This window comes from Lepidochelys olivacea (genome assembly GCF_965140295.1).
Source record: "Lepidochelys olivacea isolate rLepOli2 genome assembly, chromosome: 17".
Taxonomy (NCBI): domain Eukaryota; kingdom Metazoa; phylum Chordata; order Testudines; family Cheloniidae; genus Lepidochelys; species Lepidochelys olivacea.
The window spans coordinates 24,850,989-24,872,413 of record NC_140427.1 but is presented as its reverse complement, the minus strand read 5'-3'; the positions used below and the strand labels follow the sequence as shown (position 1 = coordinate 24,872,413).

The 21,425-nt window shown below is 51.0% G+C and overlaps 1 protein-coding gene across 9 annotated transcripts in view; it reads left to right on the top strand.

Moving 5' to 3' along the window:
• Nucleotides 1-21,425, top strand: part of STX1A (syntaxin 1A) — a 337,512-nt gene that overhangs the window by 222,704 nt on the left and 93,383 nt on the right. For 8 of the 9 annotated variants that reach the window (XM_084651122.1, XM_084651123.1, XM_084651120.1 and 5 more), the window contains one exon: nt 13,955-14,029. The exons of the other annotated variant lie outside the window; for it this stretch is intronic. In XM_084651122.1, coding sequence (XP_084507248.1) covers nt 13,955-14,029 — 75 coding nt within the window. The remainder of the gene's footprint in view (nt 1-13,954; nt 14,030-21,425) is intronic. 9 annotated transcript variants of the gene reach the window in all.

Sequence of the window (21,425 nt, the reverse complement as noted above, 5' to 3'; positions counted from 1 at the left end):
GTCTCCCACCAGGGGGCCCGTTACCGGGTATATTTCTCCACGGGGGAAGCCCAGTGCTACCGCTTCTGGGCGTCAGGGCATGTCCGGAGGGACTGTCCCTTAGGCCGGCAAGGAGGGGCACCTGAGATCCCCGAGACCCAGCAGGACATCGGCCCCATCATTGCCGACGCCCCTGGCCGCCTGATACCTGAACCCGCCCCCATTCGGACCATTCGGACCACCCCCATTCGGACCACCCCTTCTCCCACTCAGGCCCAAGGGGCACCTCCCCTACAACGCCCAGACGAGTGGGACAGCCCCGCCCTCGCTGCTGACAATCTGGTGGGGCCTATGGAGGATGGTGTGGCAGAGATACCACCAGGCATGGGAGAGAGCCTGCCCAAGGGAAAATCCTCCCTCCCTTATGCTGCCCCACCGTCCCAACCCCACCCAGCCCCTGAGCCATCGCCTTTACCCCCTGATACGACCCCTGCTAACCAGACCTGAGATGATGCCATGGAGGACTGGGCCCCAGTCCAGGGGAAACAAGGCAAGCGGAAGGCTTGAGCTCTGCCTCATCTACCCGAGGCAGAGGCCCCCCGGAAGACCAGGAAGGGGGGCACCGATGCCGAACCTTCCGCTTTGCCCACGAGTGCATCCCATCCATCGGTGTCAGCCAGGAAAGACGTGGTAGCACCGGAAGGTAGTGTCTCCCCTCCATGGGAGACCCTCCCCTCCGAGACCCTCGAGGAAGCCCCTTCTGTCCTGACACTACCCGAAGCCCCCATGAACCCCGAGGCAACCATCGTGGCGGGTGCCAGCGGGGAGAACCCCGGGGTGACAGAAAGTGTCCTCTCCTCCATGTTCGAGGAGATTGAGGCCCTAGATCTGACCCCGGTCGCCCAGGGGGAGGACGACCTTTTGCCAGCAAACCTCGATTTGGGCGACCTCACTCCACCCCTCTTTTCCCCATGCTCCCTCCCCCTAACTGCTGCTTCTGCTCCCACCTCTGAGGAGCCCCTGGACTCCTCCATTGACCTGGCTGCTGATGGCACCCCACTGACGACCACCGAGCCTGCTCAGGTGACAGCCGGCACCACGCGGTCGGGACACAAGCCGCCAGGGGCATCCCCCATTGGTGCGGAGCAATTGATTTCCTTCCCGGGCGGGGGCCCAACAGAAGATAATCCACCTCCTGATGCTGTAGCCACTAAATTCACCATAGAGCCTGCGCCCAGTATCACTGAGAGCTCCCACCCTACCCCCTTAACCCTCGAGCCTAATCGGGAGGCGCCACCATCCAGCTGCTTGCCTCCCGAAACCCAGAATTTCGCCTCTGCCCCTGCCCCTGCCCCACCCCTATCCAGTCTACATCCTGCGATGTTATTGCCGCCCCCGGGGCTGTCTCCTTCCCTTTTCCAACCGATGACCCCCAGGGAGCGGCCTTTGCGTTTTCCTGCCCCGACCCATTAGAGGCTGCTATTTGCCCTCCACCGCCCCCTATCACCCGAGGGTTTGAGGCGGGCCTAGAAGCTCCAGCCCATCACACACCCCGTCAGGGGTCCGCACCCTCCTTGCCCGTTTTAGTGGGCCATGGGGCTGCACCAAGGGCCCCGCCGGGGAACAACTGGGAAACCGTAACCCCACCCCCCCATGAGCTGCGAGGAGAGCTGTGGAAGTTTTTAGAGGATGTTCGTGGCTCCCACAACAAGGTATAGCTTGCTCTACAGTGATGGGAGGATTTTTTTCAAATCCTCCGGGCCACAAGGGCCCTCATGGGGAAAGGTAAAGGGATGGGGAAGCAGGATGCCACGGCCTACTAGCGGGACCGCGTCTTCCGTGAACAATTACTCACCTACGGGATGGGTCAAGGACTGTTGTGCCGCCCACTGGGGGATGCGAGCGTCCCTGCCAGTGACGATCCACCCCGGCCATCCCCATGACACCTCTCACCATCGCAACTTTGAACAACCCGGGGTTGTAGGATGGCTCTCTGCAGGTCCCAGGTGCTCTCCTTCCTTCGGGAGGGAAGGTACTCTGTGATTTTCCTGCAGGAGACCCATACGGATCCGACTGCCGAAGATAGTTGGCGGCTGGAGTGCGGGGACAGGGTCTATTTTAGCCATTCCATGATTCGGCAGGCTGGAGTGGCGACCCTGTTCTCCCCCGACCTACGGCCCGAGGTGCTAGGGGTCGCCGAGGCCATGCAGGGTCGCCTGTTGCAACTCCAGGTCCATACAGAGGGGCTTGTGATTAACCTCGTTAACGTCTATGCCCCGACATCGGGCCCGGAGCAGCTGCAATTCTATCAGCAGGCGTCCACCTTCCTCGGCACCTTAGATTCTCACGAGTGCCTGGTCCTGGGAGGGGATTTTAATACCACCCTCGAGAAGCGAGACTGCTCGGGGACCAAGCAGTGCCCAGCCGCCGCGGACACCCTCCGGGAGATAGTTGAACATCACTCCCTAGTGGACATCTGGCATGACCACCACCCGGATGACACTTCCACGTTCACCTTTGTCCGGGTGGAAGCCCATCGATCGAGCCACTCCCGGTTGGACGGCATTTATCTATCACGCTTCCATCTCTCACGAGCCCACTCCTCCAGCATTCAGCTGGCCCTATTTTCTGACCATCACCTAGCCACTGTCACAGCCTCCCTCTGTGCGGAGAGGCCGGGGCCAGCCTATTGGCATTTTAACAACAGCCTGTTGGAGGATGAGGGCTTCGTGACGTCCTTCCGGGAATTTTGGTTGGCCTGGTGAGGGCAGCGGCGTGCCTTTCCCTCAGCACGGCAATGGTGGGACCTGGGGAAGGTGCGCGCCCGGCTTTTCTGCCATGACTACACCCAGGGCACCAGCCGACGGAGAAATGCGGCGATAGAGCAGTTGGAACGGGAGGTCTTAGCGATGGAGAGGCGTCTGGCCGCCAGCCCCGAGGACCCGTTCCTCCGCGGAGCGTGCCGGGAGAAGCGGGAGGAGCTCTGGGCCCTCGAGAACCATTGGGCCCAGGGTGCCTTTGTTCGATCCCGCATCCGCCTCCTTTGGGAGATGGATCGCGGCTCCCGCTTCTTCTATGCCCTGGAGAAAACGAGGGGGGCCAAGAAACATGTCACCTGCCTCCTGGCAGAAGAGGGCACCCCCCTCACGGAACCAGCGGAGATGTGTGGGAGGGCCCAAGCCTTCTACACAAGTCTTTTCTCCCCAGATATGACCGACATTAGCGCTTGCAGAGTGCTTTGGGAGGAGCTCCCTACGGTCAGTGCGAGCGACCGAGACCGGCTAGAGTTGCCTCTCACTCTGGCCGAGTTCTCGGAAGCCCTCCGCCGTATGCCCACTAATAAGTCTCCAGGCATGGACGGGCTGAGCGTGGAGTTCTACCGCGTGTTTTGGGACGTTCTCAGCCCAGACCTAGTCACTATCTGGGCCGAGTCTCTGCAGAGCGGGGTCCTCCCTCTCTCATGCAGGCGAGCTGTGCTCGCCTTATTGCCGAAGAAGGGGGACATCTGCGATTTACGAAATTGGCGTTCTGTCTCGCTCCTCAGCACAGACTACAAAATCGTAGCCAAAGCAATCTCGCTGCGGCTAGGGTCTGTGCTGGCGGACGTGATCCACCCAGACCAGACCTACACCGTCCCGGACCGCAGTATCTTTGATAACCTAGTTCTGGTTCGGGACCTTTTGGAACTCGGGCGTAGAGACGGTCTGTCATTCGCCCTCCTGTCCCTAGATCAGTAGAAGGCGTTCGATAGGGTAGACCACGGGTACCTCCTGAGCACTCTGCAGGCGTTTGACTTCGGACCCCAGTTTGTGGGTTTTCTCCGGGTGCTGTACGCTTCCGCAGAGTGTCTGGTTAACCTCAACTGGACCCTGACCGAACCGGTCAGCTTCGGGCGAGGAGTACAGCAGGGGTGCCCCCTCTCGGGCCAGCTGTACACTCTAGCGATCGAGCCCTTCCTCTGTCTCCTCCGCAGGAGGTTGACAGGGTTGGTGCTGCGGGAGCCGGAGCTGCGGCTGGTCCTGTCGGCGTACGCTGATGACGTGCTCCTCGTGATCCAGGACCCCGGCGACTTGGCACGGGTGGAGGCTTGCCAGGCCATCTATTCGGCAGCCTCCTCCGCCCAGGTCAACTGGGTCAAGAGCTCTGGCTTGGCGGTGGGGGACTGGCGGCAGGCGAGCTCCCTCCCACCCACGCTTCAGACCATCCGGTGGAGCGCGGGTCCGCTGCTCTACCTCAGCATTTTCCTTTCTGCCATGCATCCCTCTCCGCTGGAGAACTGGGAAAATTTAGAGGGCGGGGTGATAGAGCGGATCCGGAAATGGACGAGGCTACTCCGATGTCTCTCCCTCCGAGGGAGAGCGCTGGTGCTTAATCAACTAGTCCTGTCCATGCTCTGGTACCGGCTCAACACCCTGGTCCCAGCCTCGGGTTTCCTGACCAACCACCGGACATCGATTCTGGGGTTCTTTTGTTCAGGAACGCACTGGGCCCCTGTAGGGGTTCTTCATCTACCCCTGAAGGAAGGAGGACAGGGCCTGAAGTGTCTGCGCACTCAGGTCCGTGTCTTCCGCCCCCAGGCCCTACAGAGGCTCCTCTATGGTGCAGGCAGTTCGGCGTGGAGCATATTGGCGCACAGCACCCTGCGCCGCATCTGAGGGCTCCAATATGACCAGCAGCTCTTTTATCTCTGTCCAGGAGGTATTCCGCGAGACCTCTCTGGGCTGCCGGTCTTCTACCAGGACCTCCTCCGGACTTGGAAACTGTTTTTAACGACCAGGTCCATGGTGGCCATCGAGGGGGCAGATCTGCTCGCGGAGCCTCTGCTACACAACCCCCATCTCCGTGTGCAGGTGGCAGAGTCCCGCTCGGTGTGCCAGAGCTTGATCCTGGCAGAAGTCACAAGAGTCGGAGACCTCTTGGACTACGACCGGGGAGACTGGCTGGATCCCCTGACGCTCGCCCAGCGCATGGGGCTCTCCAGACCTCGTACCCCCCGGCGCGTACTTCAGGAGGTGAGGGCCACTTTGCCGCCCGCTGCTCAAGCTTACCTCGACCGGGTCGTGCTCGAGGGCATGCCCCGCCCACCCTCTACCCCAGGCCCGCGAGACCTTTTAATTGGACCCCTGCCCCGCAGACCCAATTGACCCCCTCACCCCTTCAGTGCGAGCCGGCTGCATGAACTGCAGCCGGTACGCTTCCAAACCACGCCAAGGAAACATCTATACACGCTCATGCTCCATACCCTTCACGCCCTCACCCTAGTGTCCCGCCCCGACACAAAGTGGCGAGACCTTCTGCCACCTTTGGAGGGTGAGCAGCCTCGGTGGGCCAGCCTATATTCCACCTTGGTTCTGAGGCCCGTTGGGGACATCAGTTGGCGGCTCCTTCACGGAGCTATGAGCACGGGCACGTACTTGGTGCGGTTCACCCCCATCCCAGATACTGTCCCTTTTGCGGTGTGAGGGAAACCCTGGCGCACGTATATCTGGAGTGTGCCAGGCTGCAGCCCCTGTTCCAGCTCCTCACAAATCTCCTATTACATTTTTGGTTGCATTTTTCCCCTCACCTTTTTATTTATGCACTCCCCATCCGTGGCCTCACAAAGTCGCGGGATCTCCTAGTTAACCTCCTCCTGGCCCTGGCTAAAACGGCCATCTATAAAACCAGAGAGAGGAGGTTGGCTAATCGAGTTTCCTGTGACTGTGGGGCCGTTTTCCGATCCTCGGTCCGTTCACGTATCTGGGCGGAGTTCCTCTGGGCGGCGTCCACCGACTCCCTTGATGCTTTTGAGGAGCGGTGGGCGCTGTCCGAGGTTCTCTGCTCTGTGTCCCCATCTGGGTCCCTGTGTCTGACCCTTTGATTGGGGGAGAGAGTAAGGGACCCCAGCCCCAGCCATTGCTGCTGCGGACACCACCACCCTAGAGGAGTCCTTTCACATGCGGGTGCACGTGACCTCCCCCCCCCCGGATTGTCCACCCCACAGCCTACCCCTCTTGTTGGGTGCTTTCAGAGGAGAGAATTGTTGGTGACACCCTGGCGTGGCGCCAGGTAACTCGAGGGGGTGGAAGACCACGTGAGTTGATGAAGCCCCCTCGCTCTGGGCTACCAGGTAACTCGGAAGGGTGGAAGACCACGAGAGTCGAGGAAGCCCCCCGCCCTGGGCCCGGGCAAGCTTGAAAACTTCCCTCCCCTGAAGCTAATGAGAAAACAATTGTGATTGGTTGCTGTGTTACACATTGCATATGCTGCTGTTTTTACTTTGTAAGTATGTTATGCAAATAAAAACACCTTTTGCTTCAAAAAAAAAAATTACTCTCCTATAGCCGTCTGGCCCGACCCTGTCACAAAATATATATATATATATATATATATATTACTGGTCTGGACTTTAATCTGTTTGCACATTATGAATGGTGTCAAGTCATGATCACTTGTACTGAGCTACCATTAATTTTTAGTTCTGTGATCAGTTCCTCTTTATCTGTAAGGAAAAAGTCTAATACAGAACTCCCCGGCATTTTGGGCTGTATAAGTTGGGGCATTGCCAGCAGATTGGGGGACTCGATTGTTCCCCTCTATTCGACATTGGTGAGGCCTCATCTGGAGTACTGTGTCCAGTTTTGGGCCCCACACTACAGGAAGGATGTGGAAAAATTGGAAAGCATCCAGCAGAGGGCAACAAAAATGATTAGGGGACTGGAACACATGACTTATGAGGAGAGGCTGAGGGAACTGGGGTTATTTGGTCTGCAGAAGAGAAGAATGAGGGGGGATTTGATAGCTTCTTTCAACTACCTGAAAGGGAGTTCCAAAGAGGATGGATCTAGACTGTTCTCAGTGGTGGCAGATGATAGAACAGGAAGGAATGGTCTCAAGTTGCATTGGGAGAGGTCTAGGTTGGATATTAGGAAAAACTATTTCACTAGGAGGTGATGAAGCACTGGAATGCGTTACCTAGGGAAGTGGTGGAATCTCCTTCCTCAGAGATTTTTAAGGCCCAGCTTGACAAAGCCCTGGCTGGGATGATTTAGCTGGGGATTGGCCCTGCTTTGAGCAGGGGTTGGACTAGATGACCTCCTGAGGTCCCTTCCAACCCTGATATTCTATGATTCTGTGTGGGCGCTTGGCTGTGTTCGTGTAGCTGAAGCCTGGGCAGTGCCACCGCTCTCACACGCCTGTGTTAGGGGGCTTATTCCTTCACCCACTTACTTCCCTGGTCCTTCTCGCATGAACAGAGAGCAACAATACCCGAAGTCCAAAGGTGCAAACAATTCGATGTTTATTGGGGTGAACTTCCAGCAAGCATGATTCCAGTTTCCTTCCTTAGTATCCTCCTTCCCAGCTCTGACACCACAAAGCCTTACACCTGTGTCCCTGTTCCCATTCCTGCCCTTAGCCAAACATGATTCCAATTTTCTTACCCCCATTCCCTGTTCCCATCTCACACACCCACCCACACCCCCACCCCCACCCCTTCCTCATTGACTACAGATTATATAGTAAAACTTGAGTTCTGCTTAGCTATACCTTAACCAATCATTTTCCTGAAATTTAACTAACCAATCCTAACATATTGTAACATGATTATGTAACCAATTATATCCCACCACCTCAATTAGTTTACACCCAGCAAAATTAATTATACAGCAGACAGGAACAATCACAGAACCAGACAGAGATTATACAGACAAACAACAGCAAAGTGGGAACTATAATGACAAAACAATACAGAAGTGAGGATTTCACATCCCAGCTATTGATAAGTGAGTTCTTGCCAGACAGGATGCTATCAAACTAAGTTTCCTTTTACATTTTCTAGGCACTTCCCTTTCTCTGGAGGTGATAGGAATACAATCCTGTCCTGATAGTGCCTGACAGCCCAATAGCACCTTATTTCAATGTGACTAGTTTGGAATGTGAGGATGTGACCGTTCGCTTCCCAGCTTATGGCTGCCTCTGCTGCTTAGCCAAAGGCCTGAGCCTAAGAACAGGGCCTCAGACTGTCACAGTGAGAGAAGGCCCTTACACAGATTCTTTCTCTTATACCTCTATAACTAGCTGAATGATAAACATACACCTAAATTCTTAAAGTACAGGCCTTTGCAGACAGGCCTGAATATCTATATCCTAACACTCCACCCCTTTTTTTTCTTTTTCTTTTGGGATCCTCCTGCCCAGGTATCCCTGGAAAAGCAGAGGACATATGGCGACACATTTCCTGATAGGGCCAGGCATCAAGGTGGAAGGTGTCGATATTCCATTTGTCCCACTGTCCCTTGTGTAGTATAGTGCCCTGCACCTTCTCTCATACGGGCATACCACACCTATTCCAATTAGTGTTCCAGACTTCCCATTAGAGTGGGCCTGAGAAGGTTGGGTCCGGGTTGTCTAGTACACTGCAGGGTTTGGAGGGCTTATTACATTCCTAATAGGTTATCTCCCTATGCAACGTAACACAAGTACAGTTAACAATACAAAATCCACAGCAACACCGAGTCCTGACCACTGCAGTATGGTCCAACATCCGAGACACCCCCAAAATACTGCCTCTCCTCCTTCGATGGGGTCACGATCTTGTGTCCAGTTGCTGGCAGTTGCAACAAGCTGCTCCTTCAAGTTTTGTATGCTTTTGTCCATATCACAAGTCCATTGAATGTTCACAGAGAAATGGGATATTGTCCAAACCAGCTTGACCACTTGGTATGGAATCAGGCAGTAAGCCCTGGCTTATTCACAGCAATAAGATTCACAGATCCATTTGTGCACCAAAGTCCATATAGCAGCATGTAGATGGGTATAGTTTGGTTATGGGCTGGTGTAATTGTGCCCCCAGTAATATGTACATTCCCAGCAAAACACCTTATACACAGTACACCCAATTGTCCACCCCTTGCATAGGCCATTGATCCCGCTCCTCTATAGTCATAGGAGAGGGGCACATCCAAACATCTTCTATTAATTTACACTATTTTACACACACCCCCATTGATTTCCAGTGAGCTCCTCCCCTTCTCATTATTTCCATAGGGCTTGTGGGGGCCACCTTAGTTGCCATTCCATTTCCAGGTATCACGGTAGCTATTACACAGGTGCTGGCCTCCTAGTTGAGAATTTGCATTCCCATACACATCTTCCCCCACAAGGCCAGCCTTTGGAAGCCATCCCCCACCCACATCATGAGGTTTTCTGTTCATTAAAACCCAACAATGCTAGCAACAAGACAAACACCACAGACAAACAACACAAAACATAGATCCATGGTATTCTGGGTTATTTTTCCCGCTGGCGCCAGCTTGCTTGTAGAGTGTCTGAAAAACAAAAGAAACAATTTCCTTCCCCATGGTGGGGACAGATTATTGCTTAATAATAATACCACTTTCTTTTACAAATGTCCTTGCTACTTGCAGGAAAAACAGAAGAATTACCTCCAGACTGTCCTTATTTTGTTCTATAGTCAGGCTAGTGAATTACCTCACTCACTGGTCATTTATGAAATTTATGAGATGGTGTACCTCAGTTTCCCCTCTTGTACAACAGACCAAGTTTGCAATAGTTTCTCTGCTGTACCAAGCTTTAAGTTTATTCTCAGGTAATAGCTGAGACACAGCTTCAGATTTTAGCACTGTACACACACACACACACACACCTTAAGGTTAACCTGTCCCCCTTATTTTCAGGCTTGACTTGTTTTTTTCACCTCCCTTTCCTGAAGGGCCATAATCTGAGTCTTCTAGTAGCTTGTTTGCTGACCAGATGTATTTGTTATTTGCAGCTCCTTTGTGCCCATCAGCTAGGTAATTTGCATTTACACACAGAGGCTTATTAGCTTGCTTTTGGATCCAAAGCTGTTAGCAGCTCAGACACTGTCTTAAAAGGGAAGCATTTTACTTCCACCAGAGTTCTGATTACTTTCCACTTTCATCTCCTGCTCCAAAACACAGCGATCTGAAAAAGAAAGCACAACCTATTGTGGCTCCTTTTGGAGCCCTATTAGGATTTTAATGAAGTACCATGTTTTATTTGCATTTCTTTTACTCCTTTTCCAATATACACTGCACATGTCCTGGGAAAATGCAAATTCCTTCCATATAGTTTAACCTCCATAACATCATATTAGCCAAATTAATTTTACACAAGGTATAACTGCCTCCCCCATGCCTACAGAGTTTTCATGCAGAACCCACCAAAGCAACAATCTGATCCCCCAGAGCCATCCCAAGGTTCAGTGTTCCCATCATTCCTCCCCTTTTCCTTTTCTTTTACCTGTGCACACATACACACAAAATTCTGTTTTGCCTAACATCCCTTGCACTGTAATTACTCTTTTTACATAACTGTACCCCGATTACACTTCCATCTTGTACAACTAGACACAACTAGGGGCAGCCAAGTTGAGTTCCAAAAGAAACCTCTTCCATCCTTTAGTGATTTTGATTACATTACCCAATAGTCAAATAATTTTGCTCAGATTCTCTCTCTGCCTGCTGCCTGCAGCAGTCCCTTATAGACCATTTCTGTGGGAAAAGGGCCCATTTTCCCTCAGAATAGCTATAAAGGCTTCTGTGGACAGAAGCATAGTGGTGATAGTAGCCACTCTACCTGACCCCCTTGGATAATTTAATTACCAAGCTTCCATCCAATGTGACTGCACAGAGTTGCACATACAGTTACATGTATATAACTGGGTTTTATCATTAAACAAAAACTTCCTTCTTGACATCTCACATAAGTATCCAAAGTACCCTCCATTAAAACTTCAGAAAAACAAAAGAGTGTGGAAAGGCAGGTTGCACTTTGAAACTTTTATTTTATTTTTTTTTCCTCCACTCCCCCAGGACCAAGTCTCAGATCCAGTCTCTAAAGGTGACAGGTTTCAGAGTATCAGCCGTGTTAGTCTGTATTCGCAAAAAGAAAAGGAGGACTTGTGGCACCTTAGAGACTAACCAATTTATTAGAGCATAAGCTTTCGTGAGCTACAGCTCACTTCCTCAGATGCATATCGTGGAAACTGCAGCAGGCTTTATATATACACAGAGAATATGAAACAATACCTATTCCCACCCCACTGTCCTGCTGGTAATAGCTTATCTAAAGTGATTTCCAGCACAAATCCAGGTTTTCTCACCCTCCACCCCCCCACACAAATTCACTCTCCTGCTGGTGATAGCCCATCCAAAGTGACAACTCTTTACACAATGTGCATGACAATCAAGCTGGGCTATTTCCTGCATAAATCCAGGTTCTCACATCCCCCCACCCCCATACACACAGAAACTCACTCTCCTGCTGGTAATAGCTCATCCAAACTGACCACTCTTCAAGTTAAAATCCAAGTTAAACCAGAACATCTGGGGGGGGGGGGTAGGAAAAAACAAGAGGAAACAGGCTGTTTCCTGTTTCCTCTTGTTTTTTCCTACCCCCCCCCCCCAGATGTTCTGGTTTAACTTGGATTTTAACTTGAAGAGTGGTCAGTTTGGATGAGCTATTACCAGCAGGAGAGTGAGTTTCTGTGTGTATGGGGGTGGGGGGATGTGAGAACCTGGATTTATGCAGGAAATAGCCCAGCTTGATTGTCATGCACATTGTGTAAAGAGTTGTCACTTTGGATGGGCTATCACCAGCAGGAGAGTGAATTTGTGTGGGGGGGTGGAGGGTGAGAAAACCTGGATTTGTGCTGGAAACCACTTTAGATAAGCTATTACCAGCAGGACAGTGGGGTGGGAATAGGTATTGTTTCATATTCTCTGTGTATATATAAAGCCTGCTGCAGTTTCCACGATATGCATCTGAGGAAGTGAGCTGTAGCTCACGAAAGCTTATGCTCTAATAAATTGGTTAGTCTCTAAGGTGCCACAAGTCCTCCTTTTCTTTTCTCTAAAGGTGGTCTGTTAACTCTGCTTTTGACCTTAAACCCTTTTGTGCCAAATCATCTTTCACTACCCCTAACTAATTTACAACCCTTCAGCAGCCCTTGCTGAAGCAGCACCAAACTTGAAAGATTACTGGCAGCTTCCCATAATGCTGCCCTTACTTCAAACCTCTCAAGCAGACTGAAGTGCCTCTTTTCACTGGGAGGCATTCAGTCCCCATGGGCAGGGACCTTCTTCCCCTACCCATATACCAAGGAGGGTGGGCTCCTCAGCCACCCCCATACCTCTGGGTCCCCTAACACTTCCTCCATTTCCTTTTTAATCTTATCCCAGGTTGACCCCTGTACCTGGTATGGGCCCTGGTCCTCCCTTATCCATTTATCCAAAAAATCCTTTACCCTGGCTTGCCAGAACCCGCAACTACCATCACGAGAGTTCGCGATACCCCCTCCAAGCAGCTGCGCGGACTGTTGGGGAGGGGGACTTACAGGCTGCCACTCACCTATCCAATGCGATGCATCCGAGTCACGGCACCAAGATGTTAGGGGGCTTATTCCTTCACCCACTTACTTCCCTGGTCCTTCTCGCATGAACAGAGAGCAACAATACCCGAAGTCCAAAGGTGCAAACAATTCGATGTTTATTGGGGTGAACTTCCAGCAAGCATGATTCCAGTTTCCTTCCTTAGTATCCTCCTTCCCAGCTCTGACACCACAAAGCCTTACACCTGTGTCCCTGTTCCCATTCCTGCCCTTAGCCAAACATGATTCCAACTTCCTTACTCCCATTCCCTGTTCCCATCTCACACACCCACCCACACCCCCACCCCCACCCCTTCCTCATTGACTACAGATTATATAGTAAAACTTGAGTTCTGCTTAGCTATACCTTAACCAATCATTTTCCTGAAATTTAACTAACCAATCCTAACATATTGTAACATGATTATGTAACCAATTATATCCCACCACCTTAATTAGTTTACACCCAGCAAAATTAATTATACAGCAGACAGGAACAATCACAGAACCAGACAGAGATTATACAGACAAACAACAGCAAAGTGGGAACTACAATGACAAGACAACACAGAAGTGAGGATTTCACATCCCAGCTATTGATAAGTGAGTTCTTGCCAGACAGGATGCTATCAAACTAAGTTTCCTTTTACATTTTCTAGGCACTTCCCTTTCTCTGGAGGTGATAGGAATACAATCCTGTCCTGATAGTGCCTGACCGCCCAATAGCACCTTATTTCAATGTGACTAGTTTGGAATGTGAGGATGTGACCGTTCGCTTCCCAGCTTATGGCTGCCTCTGCTGCTTAGCCAAAGGCCTTAGCCTAAGAACAGGGCCTCAGACTGTCACAGTAAGAGAAGGCCCTTACACCGGCAGACAGTGATTTTGATTCTTTCTTTTATACCTCTATCACTAGCCAAGTGATAAGAATACACCTGAATTCTTAGAGTATAGGCCTTTACAGACAGGCCTGAATATCTATATCCTAACAGCCTGGCTTAGAGCTCTGGACAGCATCTCTCTCCTGCTTTGTTCCCAGCTAGCTTGTCACATTTCGGGTCTCAGGTGACTGTTCGTTTCCCTTCTCCCTGCTGGTTGGGAAGGAGGTAGGGAGACGCCTGCCTGCTGATTGGGCCCCAAGTGACAAAAGCCAAGTGGTTTAGTTCTGTGGGGCTCTATTGCTGAGCACAGACAGGCAGTGTCTCCAGAGCACTTGGGAGCAGCCCAACTAACCCCAACGCATCTGACAGCAAGGCTCAGCACACTCAGTGTCTGGGTGGAAGCCTTGACACAGGCATGCGGGAAGCCCAGGATCATTTCTGGTCCCACGGGTCTTGCTCTCAGTCTGGCAGAGGCTCTACGGAGAAGGAAGCTCCCAGCCTGTTCCACAGTGTGACTCCTCTGATCTCCTTCCCTGGGGGAAGGGAGGAGTGCTGCAGCGGCTGGATGCTCAAGCCCAGTGGGAGGGAGTGCATCACCTGGCAGATGTAGATTGAATCCTGTCCAGTGACAGGGTGGGGCAGGCCAGGGGCAGTGTCTCAGTGTCTCCAATGCACCCATCTTTGTTCTCTCCTTCCTCCCTTTAGAAACCAAGGAGGAGCTCGAAGAATTAATGTCTGACATCAAAAAGACAGCAAACAAAGTGCGCTCCAAGTTAAAGAGTGAGTATTCGTTTGCAGCGAAGCATGAGAACTGGCCCCTGGCTGCTGCTCGTCTGTCCCTCAGCTGCCTGAAGGGTCCCTGTTGGCCTCAATGCCTGCTCTCAGGACTCCACCAGCTGTATGCAGGCCCCACATGGAGTGGGTGAGCCTGCAGGCTTGGTTAGCTCTGCTGTTGCCCCTTGGTCACTGCTCACTGGCTTTCAGGAGACATGGGAGATGAGCTTCTGATGACTGTGTGTGAGGCTTGTATGTCACACTCTCCTGGGTTTTGTTCCATGTCCTCTCTCTGTGCTGTGCTGCTCCGACCTCTCTCAGCACTGCCGTCTGACAGCCCCAGTGGCTCCCACTTGTCTCCTACAAATCAGAGACCAGCCCATGGTGTAGAGTGTTTGGATTTTCCTCTCTGTGCATCTGTGTGGTCAAGACTCAGAGGTAGGCATTGTCAGCGTCTCTAGAGCTTGTTTTGGCTGCAGAGAGCCAGCTCTACCCTTGAGCCATGTGGCAAGGGCTCTTGGATCCTCTCAAGCAGAGTGTGCCAGGCACAGTACACAGAGTCACCGTAACCCCGTTCCCATGTCTCCTGAGCAGTGACTCCGGTTTACTGCCACTAATTTCACTGAACCGTGGTCAGGGCCCTGTGTGTTCTGTGGTTCCACGGGTGCACAATGTGCCACAGGATTCACTTGGGGCCACACAATTGTGTCCAAAATCTCAGCTTTCACTTTTTACCAAAGTACACGTCTAGCCTTTCAGTTATGAGAATAACATCAAAAGGGCTGGGTCTGTAAAGAGCCCAAACCAATGGCTCTGAGAGGTGTGAACTCCTCCAGCCCTCTTACTCTGGGCCCCATGGGCTCTGTGATCGTGTGTCTGTGGAATCTGGAATTTTTCCCATGAACCACAGAATTCAGTATTTTGCTGCAGAAGGAATCTGTCCAGCTGTGAGCCATAGTGCTGTGAGTGTGGGAGGATGGGAGTGAAAAGGATTTCATGGATGTACAATTAATTAATATGGCTGTAGAATTTCGGGCTGCTTGCCACAGTTTGGTCCCATTGTGTTGTGGTGTACACAGGGCCCTGCCCCGGTTTGGCCCTATTCCTCCACGCATTGGCAAAGTGGGCTAATGTAGGAAGGGCCAGAGAAATTAGAGAAGGAAAAGCCATAGTACGTTGCCCAGTGCATCCCCAGCCAATGCAAGCTGGGCCCCTACAGTGTATCTTCACTTGTGTCTTCTCCAGTGCAATAGGAAATATCTCAGCATGGGGCTTCCACCACTCCTGGTGAGAGATGGCTCTGCAGTCTGACAGCTTAGTGAACTATTTATCTGAGACTTGTATGTGAGTCCTGCTTGTGCCCCACTGAACCACACTGAGCAATTTTGCTCACTGGTCTTGATGGTTGCACCTTTCTCAGGTTACTCTCTGTCAACCATTAGCCATCTTTCACTTTTAATCTCCCCTTGTAAATTACTCTCTCTAGTCCTCTAACCCACTTTTGCAGCCTGAGGACAGGCCAGGGGTTAACAATGGACCAGGCAGAGGCAGAATGACAAGCAGCTGGGCTAGAGCAGAGCTCCGTTGTACAGACTCTTGGAGCACAGGGGCTGAAAGAGAACCTCTCCCACAGAGCCAAGAGGCAAGTGTTTTAGCTGAGGGGCCTGGGGAGTGGCTGGGCTGGGAATACCAGGTATGTGTGTTGGACCCATGGTTGTCACTGATGCTGGCTAGAACAGGGCTGCAGCAAGCCCAAGGGAGCATGGTTTTCCAGGGGCTCTGTGTCATCCTCTCTGGGAGCAGAACAAAAGCTTGGTGGCATTTCTTAACGGGTCTGTGAGGGACACACCTGCCGGAGGAGCCTTCCCCGGGGCTCCAGCACTGGATGCAGCTTTCCGAGGGTGAAGAGGAATTATCTCTGCTTTATGACATGAGGCCTCTTTAAAATATGCACGTGGAGCTGGCACGTCCCTGACGAGGTAATAGGGAAAACAAGTTAGCATGTTGAGGCAAAGAGGTGCCATCCTTGTGTGTGCAATGGCAGGGTGCAAGGTTCCTGAACAGAAGTTCTGCCTTGTCCTGGGTTCACATCACCTGTATGGAAATGGACTTATCTTCATTAGGTTCCCCAACAGCTGCACAGGCTGCGTCTCCAGTGCCCAGCACGATAATCAGAATCTTCCAGACACAGATTTTTCCCCTCCTGTGTCCGTCAGACTGAGATAAGGTTACTGTTGAGAAGACATGGGGCTCTGGAGAGGAGGACAGAGTGCGGGGAGAGAGCAGACATAGAGTCAAGGAAGGGCAACTTATTTCATCAGCATGGGGAATAGATGGCCAGCCCTCTGTGGACAAAGAGGTGGTTAGGGACTATTTAGAAAAGCTGGACGTGCACAAGTCCATGGGGCTGGACGAGTTGCATCCGAGAGTGCTAAAGGAACTGGCGGCTGTGATTGCAGAGCCATTGGCCATTATCTTTGAAAACTCGTGGCGAACGGGGGAAGTCCCGGATGATTGGAAAAAGGCTAATGTAGTGCCAATCTTTAAAAAAGGGAAGAAGGAGGATCCTGGGAACTACAGGCCAGTCAGCCTCACTTCAGTCCCTGGAAAAATCATGGAGCAGGTCCTCAAAGAATCAATCCTGAAGCACTTACATGAGAGGAAAGTGATCAGGAACAGTCAGCATGGATTCACCAAGGGAAGGTCATGCCTGACTAATCTAATCGCCTTTTATGATGAGATTACTGGTTCTGTGGATGAAGGGAAAGCAGTGGATGTATTGTATCTTGACTTTAGCAAAGCTTTTGACACTGTCTCCCACAGTATTCTTGTCAGCAAGTTAAGAAGTATGGGCTGGATGAATGCACTATAAGGTGGGTAGAAAGTTGGCTAGATTGTCGGGCTCAACGGGTAGTGATCAATGGCTCCATGTCTAGTTGGCAGCCCGTGTCAAGTGGAGTGCCCCAGGGGTCGGTCCTGGGGCCAGTTTGGTTCAATATCTTCATAAATGATCTAGAGGATGGTGTGGATTGCACTCTCAGCAAATTTGCGGATGATACTAAACTGGGAGGAGTGGTAGATACGCTGGAGGGCAGGGATAGGATCCAGAGGGACCTAGACAAATTGGATTGGGCCAAAAGAAATCTGATGAGGTTCAATATGGATAAGTGCAGGGTCCTGCACTTAGGACGGAAGAACCCAATGCACAGCTACAGACTAGGGACCGAATGGCTAGGCAGCAGTTCTGCGGAAAAGGACCTAGGGGTGACAGTGGACGAGAAGCTGGATATGAGTCAGCAGTGTGCCCTTGTTGCCAAGAAGGCCAATGGCATTTTGGGATGTATAAGTAGGGGCATAGCGAGCAGATTGAGGGACGTGATCGTCCCCCTCTATTCGACATTGGTGAGGCCTCATCTGGAGTACTGTGTCCAGTTTTGGGCCCCACACTACAAGAAGGATGTGGATAAATTGGAGAGAGTCCAGCGAAGGGCAACAAAAATGATTAGGGACCTGGAACACATGAGTTATGAGGAGAGGCTGAGGGAACTGGGATTGTTTAGTCTGCAGAAGAGAAGAATGAGGGGGGATTTGATAGCTGCTTTCAACTACCTGAGAGGTAGTTCCAGAGAGGATGGTTCTAGACTATTCTCAGTGGTGGAAGAGGACAGGACAAGGAGTAATGGTCTCAAGTTGCAGTGGGGGAAGTTTAGGTTGGATATTAGGAAAAACTTTTTCACTAGGAGGGTGGTGAAACACTGGAATGCGTTGCCTAGGAAGGTGGTGGAATCTCCTTCCTTAGAAGTTTTTAAGGTCAGGCTTGACAAAGCCCTGGCTGGGATGATTTAATTGGGTATGGGTCCTGCTTTTGAGGAGGGGGTTGGACTAGATGACTTCCTGAGGTCCCTTCCAACCCTGATATTCTCTGATTCTATGATTCTATGCTCCATTTTGTTGGCATCTTCCTGCCTCAGGGAAACACAGAAGGGGAATGGAGTGAGCTTGATTGACAGGGGGGAGGGATAGCTTGGTGGTTTGAGCATTGGCCTGCTAAACCTAGGGTTGTGAGTTAAATCCTTGAGGGGGCCATTTAAGGATCTGGGGCAAAAATTGGGGATTGGTCCTGCTTTGAGCAGAGGGTTGGACTAGATGACCTCCTGAGGTCCCTTACAACCCTGAGAGTCTATGATTCTATGACAGCTTCCGTTACCAGAAGAATCAGTTTTTGTAACAACTAGGGAGTGAGGACAATAAGACCATCAACCTGAGGGTGACGTTATGGCGTGCTGGGGTGCTCTGACTAGGAGAGAACACATTGGAGCCAAATAGCATGGAACCCCCAGGAGCCCATGAGATGTGTTCAGCCAGGGCTGCACGGCCTCTCCAGCCAGGATTCGGGCGACCACAGTGTCTGGAGACTGCAGCCCACCCACGGGTTACCTGCAGTGGATATAGGGCCTTAGATGGGATTAGGCTTGCTTTGGTCCGCGAGCGTAGTGCACAGTTGCAGACTGCTTGTCCTTCGGGGGTGAACACAGCCCTCTTAATGGAAGAATTGGCGTCCTGTAGGTTTAAGAAGGCAGTTACATTGCCTCTCCAGGGGCCACTGTACCTGTATTCTGTAGATTTCAAGAGAGATGCATAACCTTGAAGGAGGAATTAAACATGGCTGGCCTGTAAAATGCTCTTCCCCAGGCTCTTTGGCTCAGTAACATCTGTAACTAGCATGTTTTGGTCTGGCAGTGAAAAAAGTATATCCCCGTTTTCCATCTGAGTGCAGAGTCATTTCTGAGTAGTCAGGAACAGTCAGCATGGATTCACCAAGGGCAAGTCATGCCAGACTAACCTAATTGCCTTCTGTGGTGAGATAAATGGCTCTGTGGATGAGGGGAAAGCAGTTGACATGTTATTCCTTGACTTTAGCAAAGCTTTTGTTACGATCTCCCACAGTATTCTTGCCAGCAAGTTAAAGAAGTATGGGCTGGATGAATGGACTATAAGGTGAATAGAAAGCTGGCTAGATTGTCGGGCTCAACAGGTAGTGATCAGTGGCTCCATGTCTACTTGGCAGCTGGTATCAAGCAGAGTGCCCCAAGGGTTGGTCTTGGGGCCAGTTCTGTTCAATATGTTCATTAATGATCTGGAGGATGGTGTGGATTGCACCCTCAGCAAGTTTGCAGATGACACTAAACTAGGAGGAGAGGTAGATACACTAGAGGGTAGGGATAGGATACAGAGGGCCCTAGACAAATTAGAGGTTTGGGCCAAAAGAAATCTGATGAGGTTCAACAAGGACAAGTGCAGTGTCCTGCACTTAGGACAGAAGAATCCCATGCACCACTACAGACTAGGGACCGAGTGGCTAGGCAGCAGTTCTGCAGAAAAGGACCTAGGGGTTACGGTGGACAAGAAGCTGGATATGAGTTGACAGTGTGCCCTTGTTGCCAAGAAAGCTAATGGCATTTTGGGCTGTATTAGTAGGGGCATTGCTAGCAGATCAAGGGACGTGATCATTCACCTCTATTCGGCACTGGTGAGGCCTCATCTGGAGTACTGTGTCCAGTTTTGGGCCCCACACTACAAGAAGGATGTGGAAAAATTGGAAAGAGTCCAGCAGAGGGCAACAAAAATGATCAGGGGGCTGGAGCACATGACTTATGAGGAGAGGCTGAGGGAACTGGGGTTATTTAGTCTGCAGAAGAGAAGAATGAGGGGGGATTTGATAGCTGCTTTCAACTACCTGAAAGGGGGTTCCAAAGAGGATGGATCTAAACTGTTCTCAGTGGTAGCAGATGACAGAACAAGTAGTAATGGTCTCAAGTTGCAGTGGGGGAGGTTTAGGTTGGATATTAGGAAACACTATTTCACTAGGAGGGTGGTGAAACACTGGAATGCGTTACCTAGGGAGGTGGTGGAATCTCCTTCCCTAGAGGTTTTCGAGGTCAGGCTTGACAAAGCCCTGGCTGGGATGATTTAACTGGGAATTGGTCCTGCTTTGAGCAGGGGACTCTGAAAAGGACTTGGGAGTCATGGTGGATAATCAGGTGAACATGAGCTCCCAGTGCTACGCTGTGGCCAAAAGAGCTAATGTGATCCTGGGATGCATAAACGGGGGAATCTCAAGTAGGAGGAGAGAGGTGATTTTACCTCTGTGTTCGGCACTGGTTTGACCACTGTTCAGATACTGGGTCCAATTCTGATATCCACAATTCAAGAAGGATGTTGATAAATTAGAGAGGTTTGAGAGAAGAGTCACAAGAATAATTAAAGGATTAGAAAACCTGCCTTATATTGAGAAACTCCAGGAGCTCAGTCTATTTATCTTAACATAGAGCAGGTTAAGGGGTGATTTGATCACAGGAGGAAGAGATAGTTGATCATGGGATCTTCAATCTAGCAGAGCAAGGTCTAACACAATCCAGTGGCTGGCAGTTGAAGCCAGACAAATTCAGACTGGAAATAAGGTGTAAATGTTAAACAGTGGAACAACTCACCAGTGGTCGTGGTGGATTCTCCATCACTGGCTATTTTTAATCCAGATTGGCTGTTTGTTGAAGAGATCTCCTCTAGGAATCATTTTGGGGACATGCTGTGGCCTGTGTTACACAGGTCAGATGATGATCCCAATGGTCCCTTCTGGCCTTGGAGTCTGAGTCATTCCCCAGAATGAATAGCACAGCCCCAAAGTCCATCCTTTAGTGTTACTGGTCACTTCCTAGTACATGGTCTCCTGTAGAAGGGGACTAACCACCTGGCAGGTTTTATTTTGTAAGTGTCTCTGTGACACTTTGAGCTCGGCTCATTTGCTGTGGCATTTCAGCTCTGGGATTTCTCACTGCATCTAATGATATGCAAATGATGTTGTGTTCCATTGGCGAGTTCATGTGAATGCTTTAGAAATGCAGCGGTGACTCTAGGTCAGCTCTGGAGTGGAAGCCATATCAGTGCACTCACCTTCCAAGCTGAAAATGGCTGGTACGGTAATAGAGATTATCTATCAGAGAGGGAGGTGCACACAGTGACTCCACCAAGTGTCCATTAATGACTTTCTTATACCTTGGCCCATACAGACAAAGTCACTTTGAGAGTGGCTGGGTATCATTCCAGCTTCAGAGGAGCAGCATGATCTCTTACCAGGATGAGAGGTTGGAGGTATAAGTGAGGAAGAGCTAAATAAGAAAACAGGGTAGGGTTCTACTACAGACCACCAAATCAGGAGGAGGAGCAGCTAGATGAGGCATTTCTAGAACAAACAAAAACATCCAAAACACAGGACCCAGGAGTAATTTTACTACCCAGAGATCTGTTGGAAAAACAGCACGGCAAAAACAGTCTCCAGGACCTGGGGATTACAGTAGATGAGAAACTGGATATGAGTCAGCAGTGTGCCCGTGTTGCCAAGAAG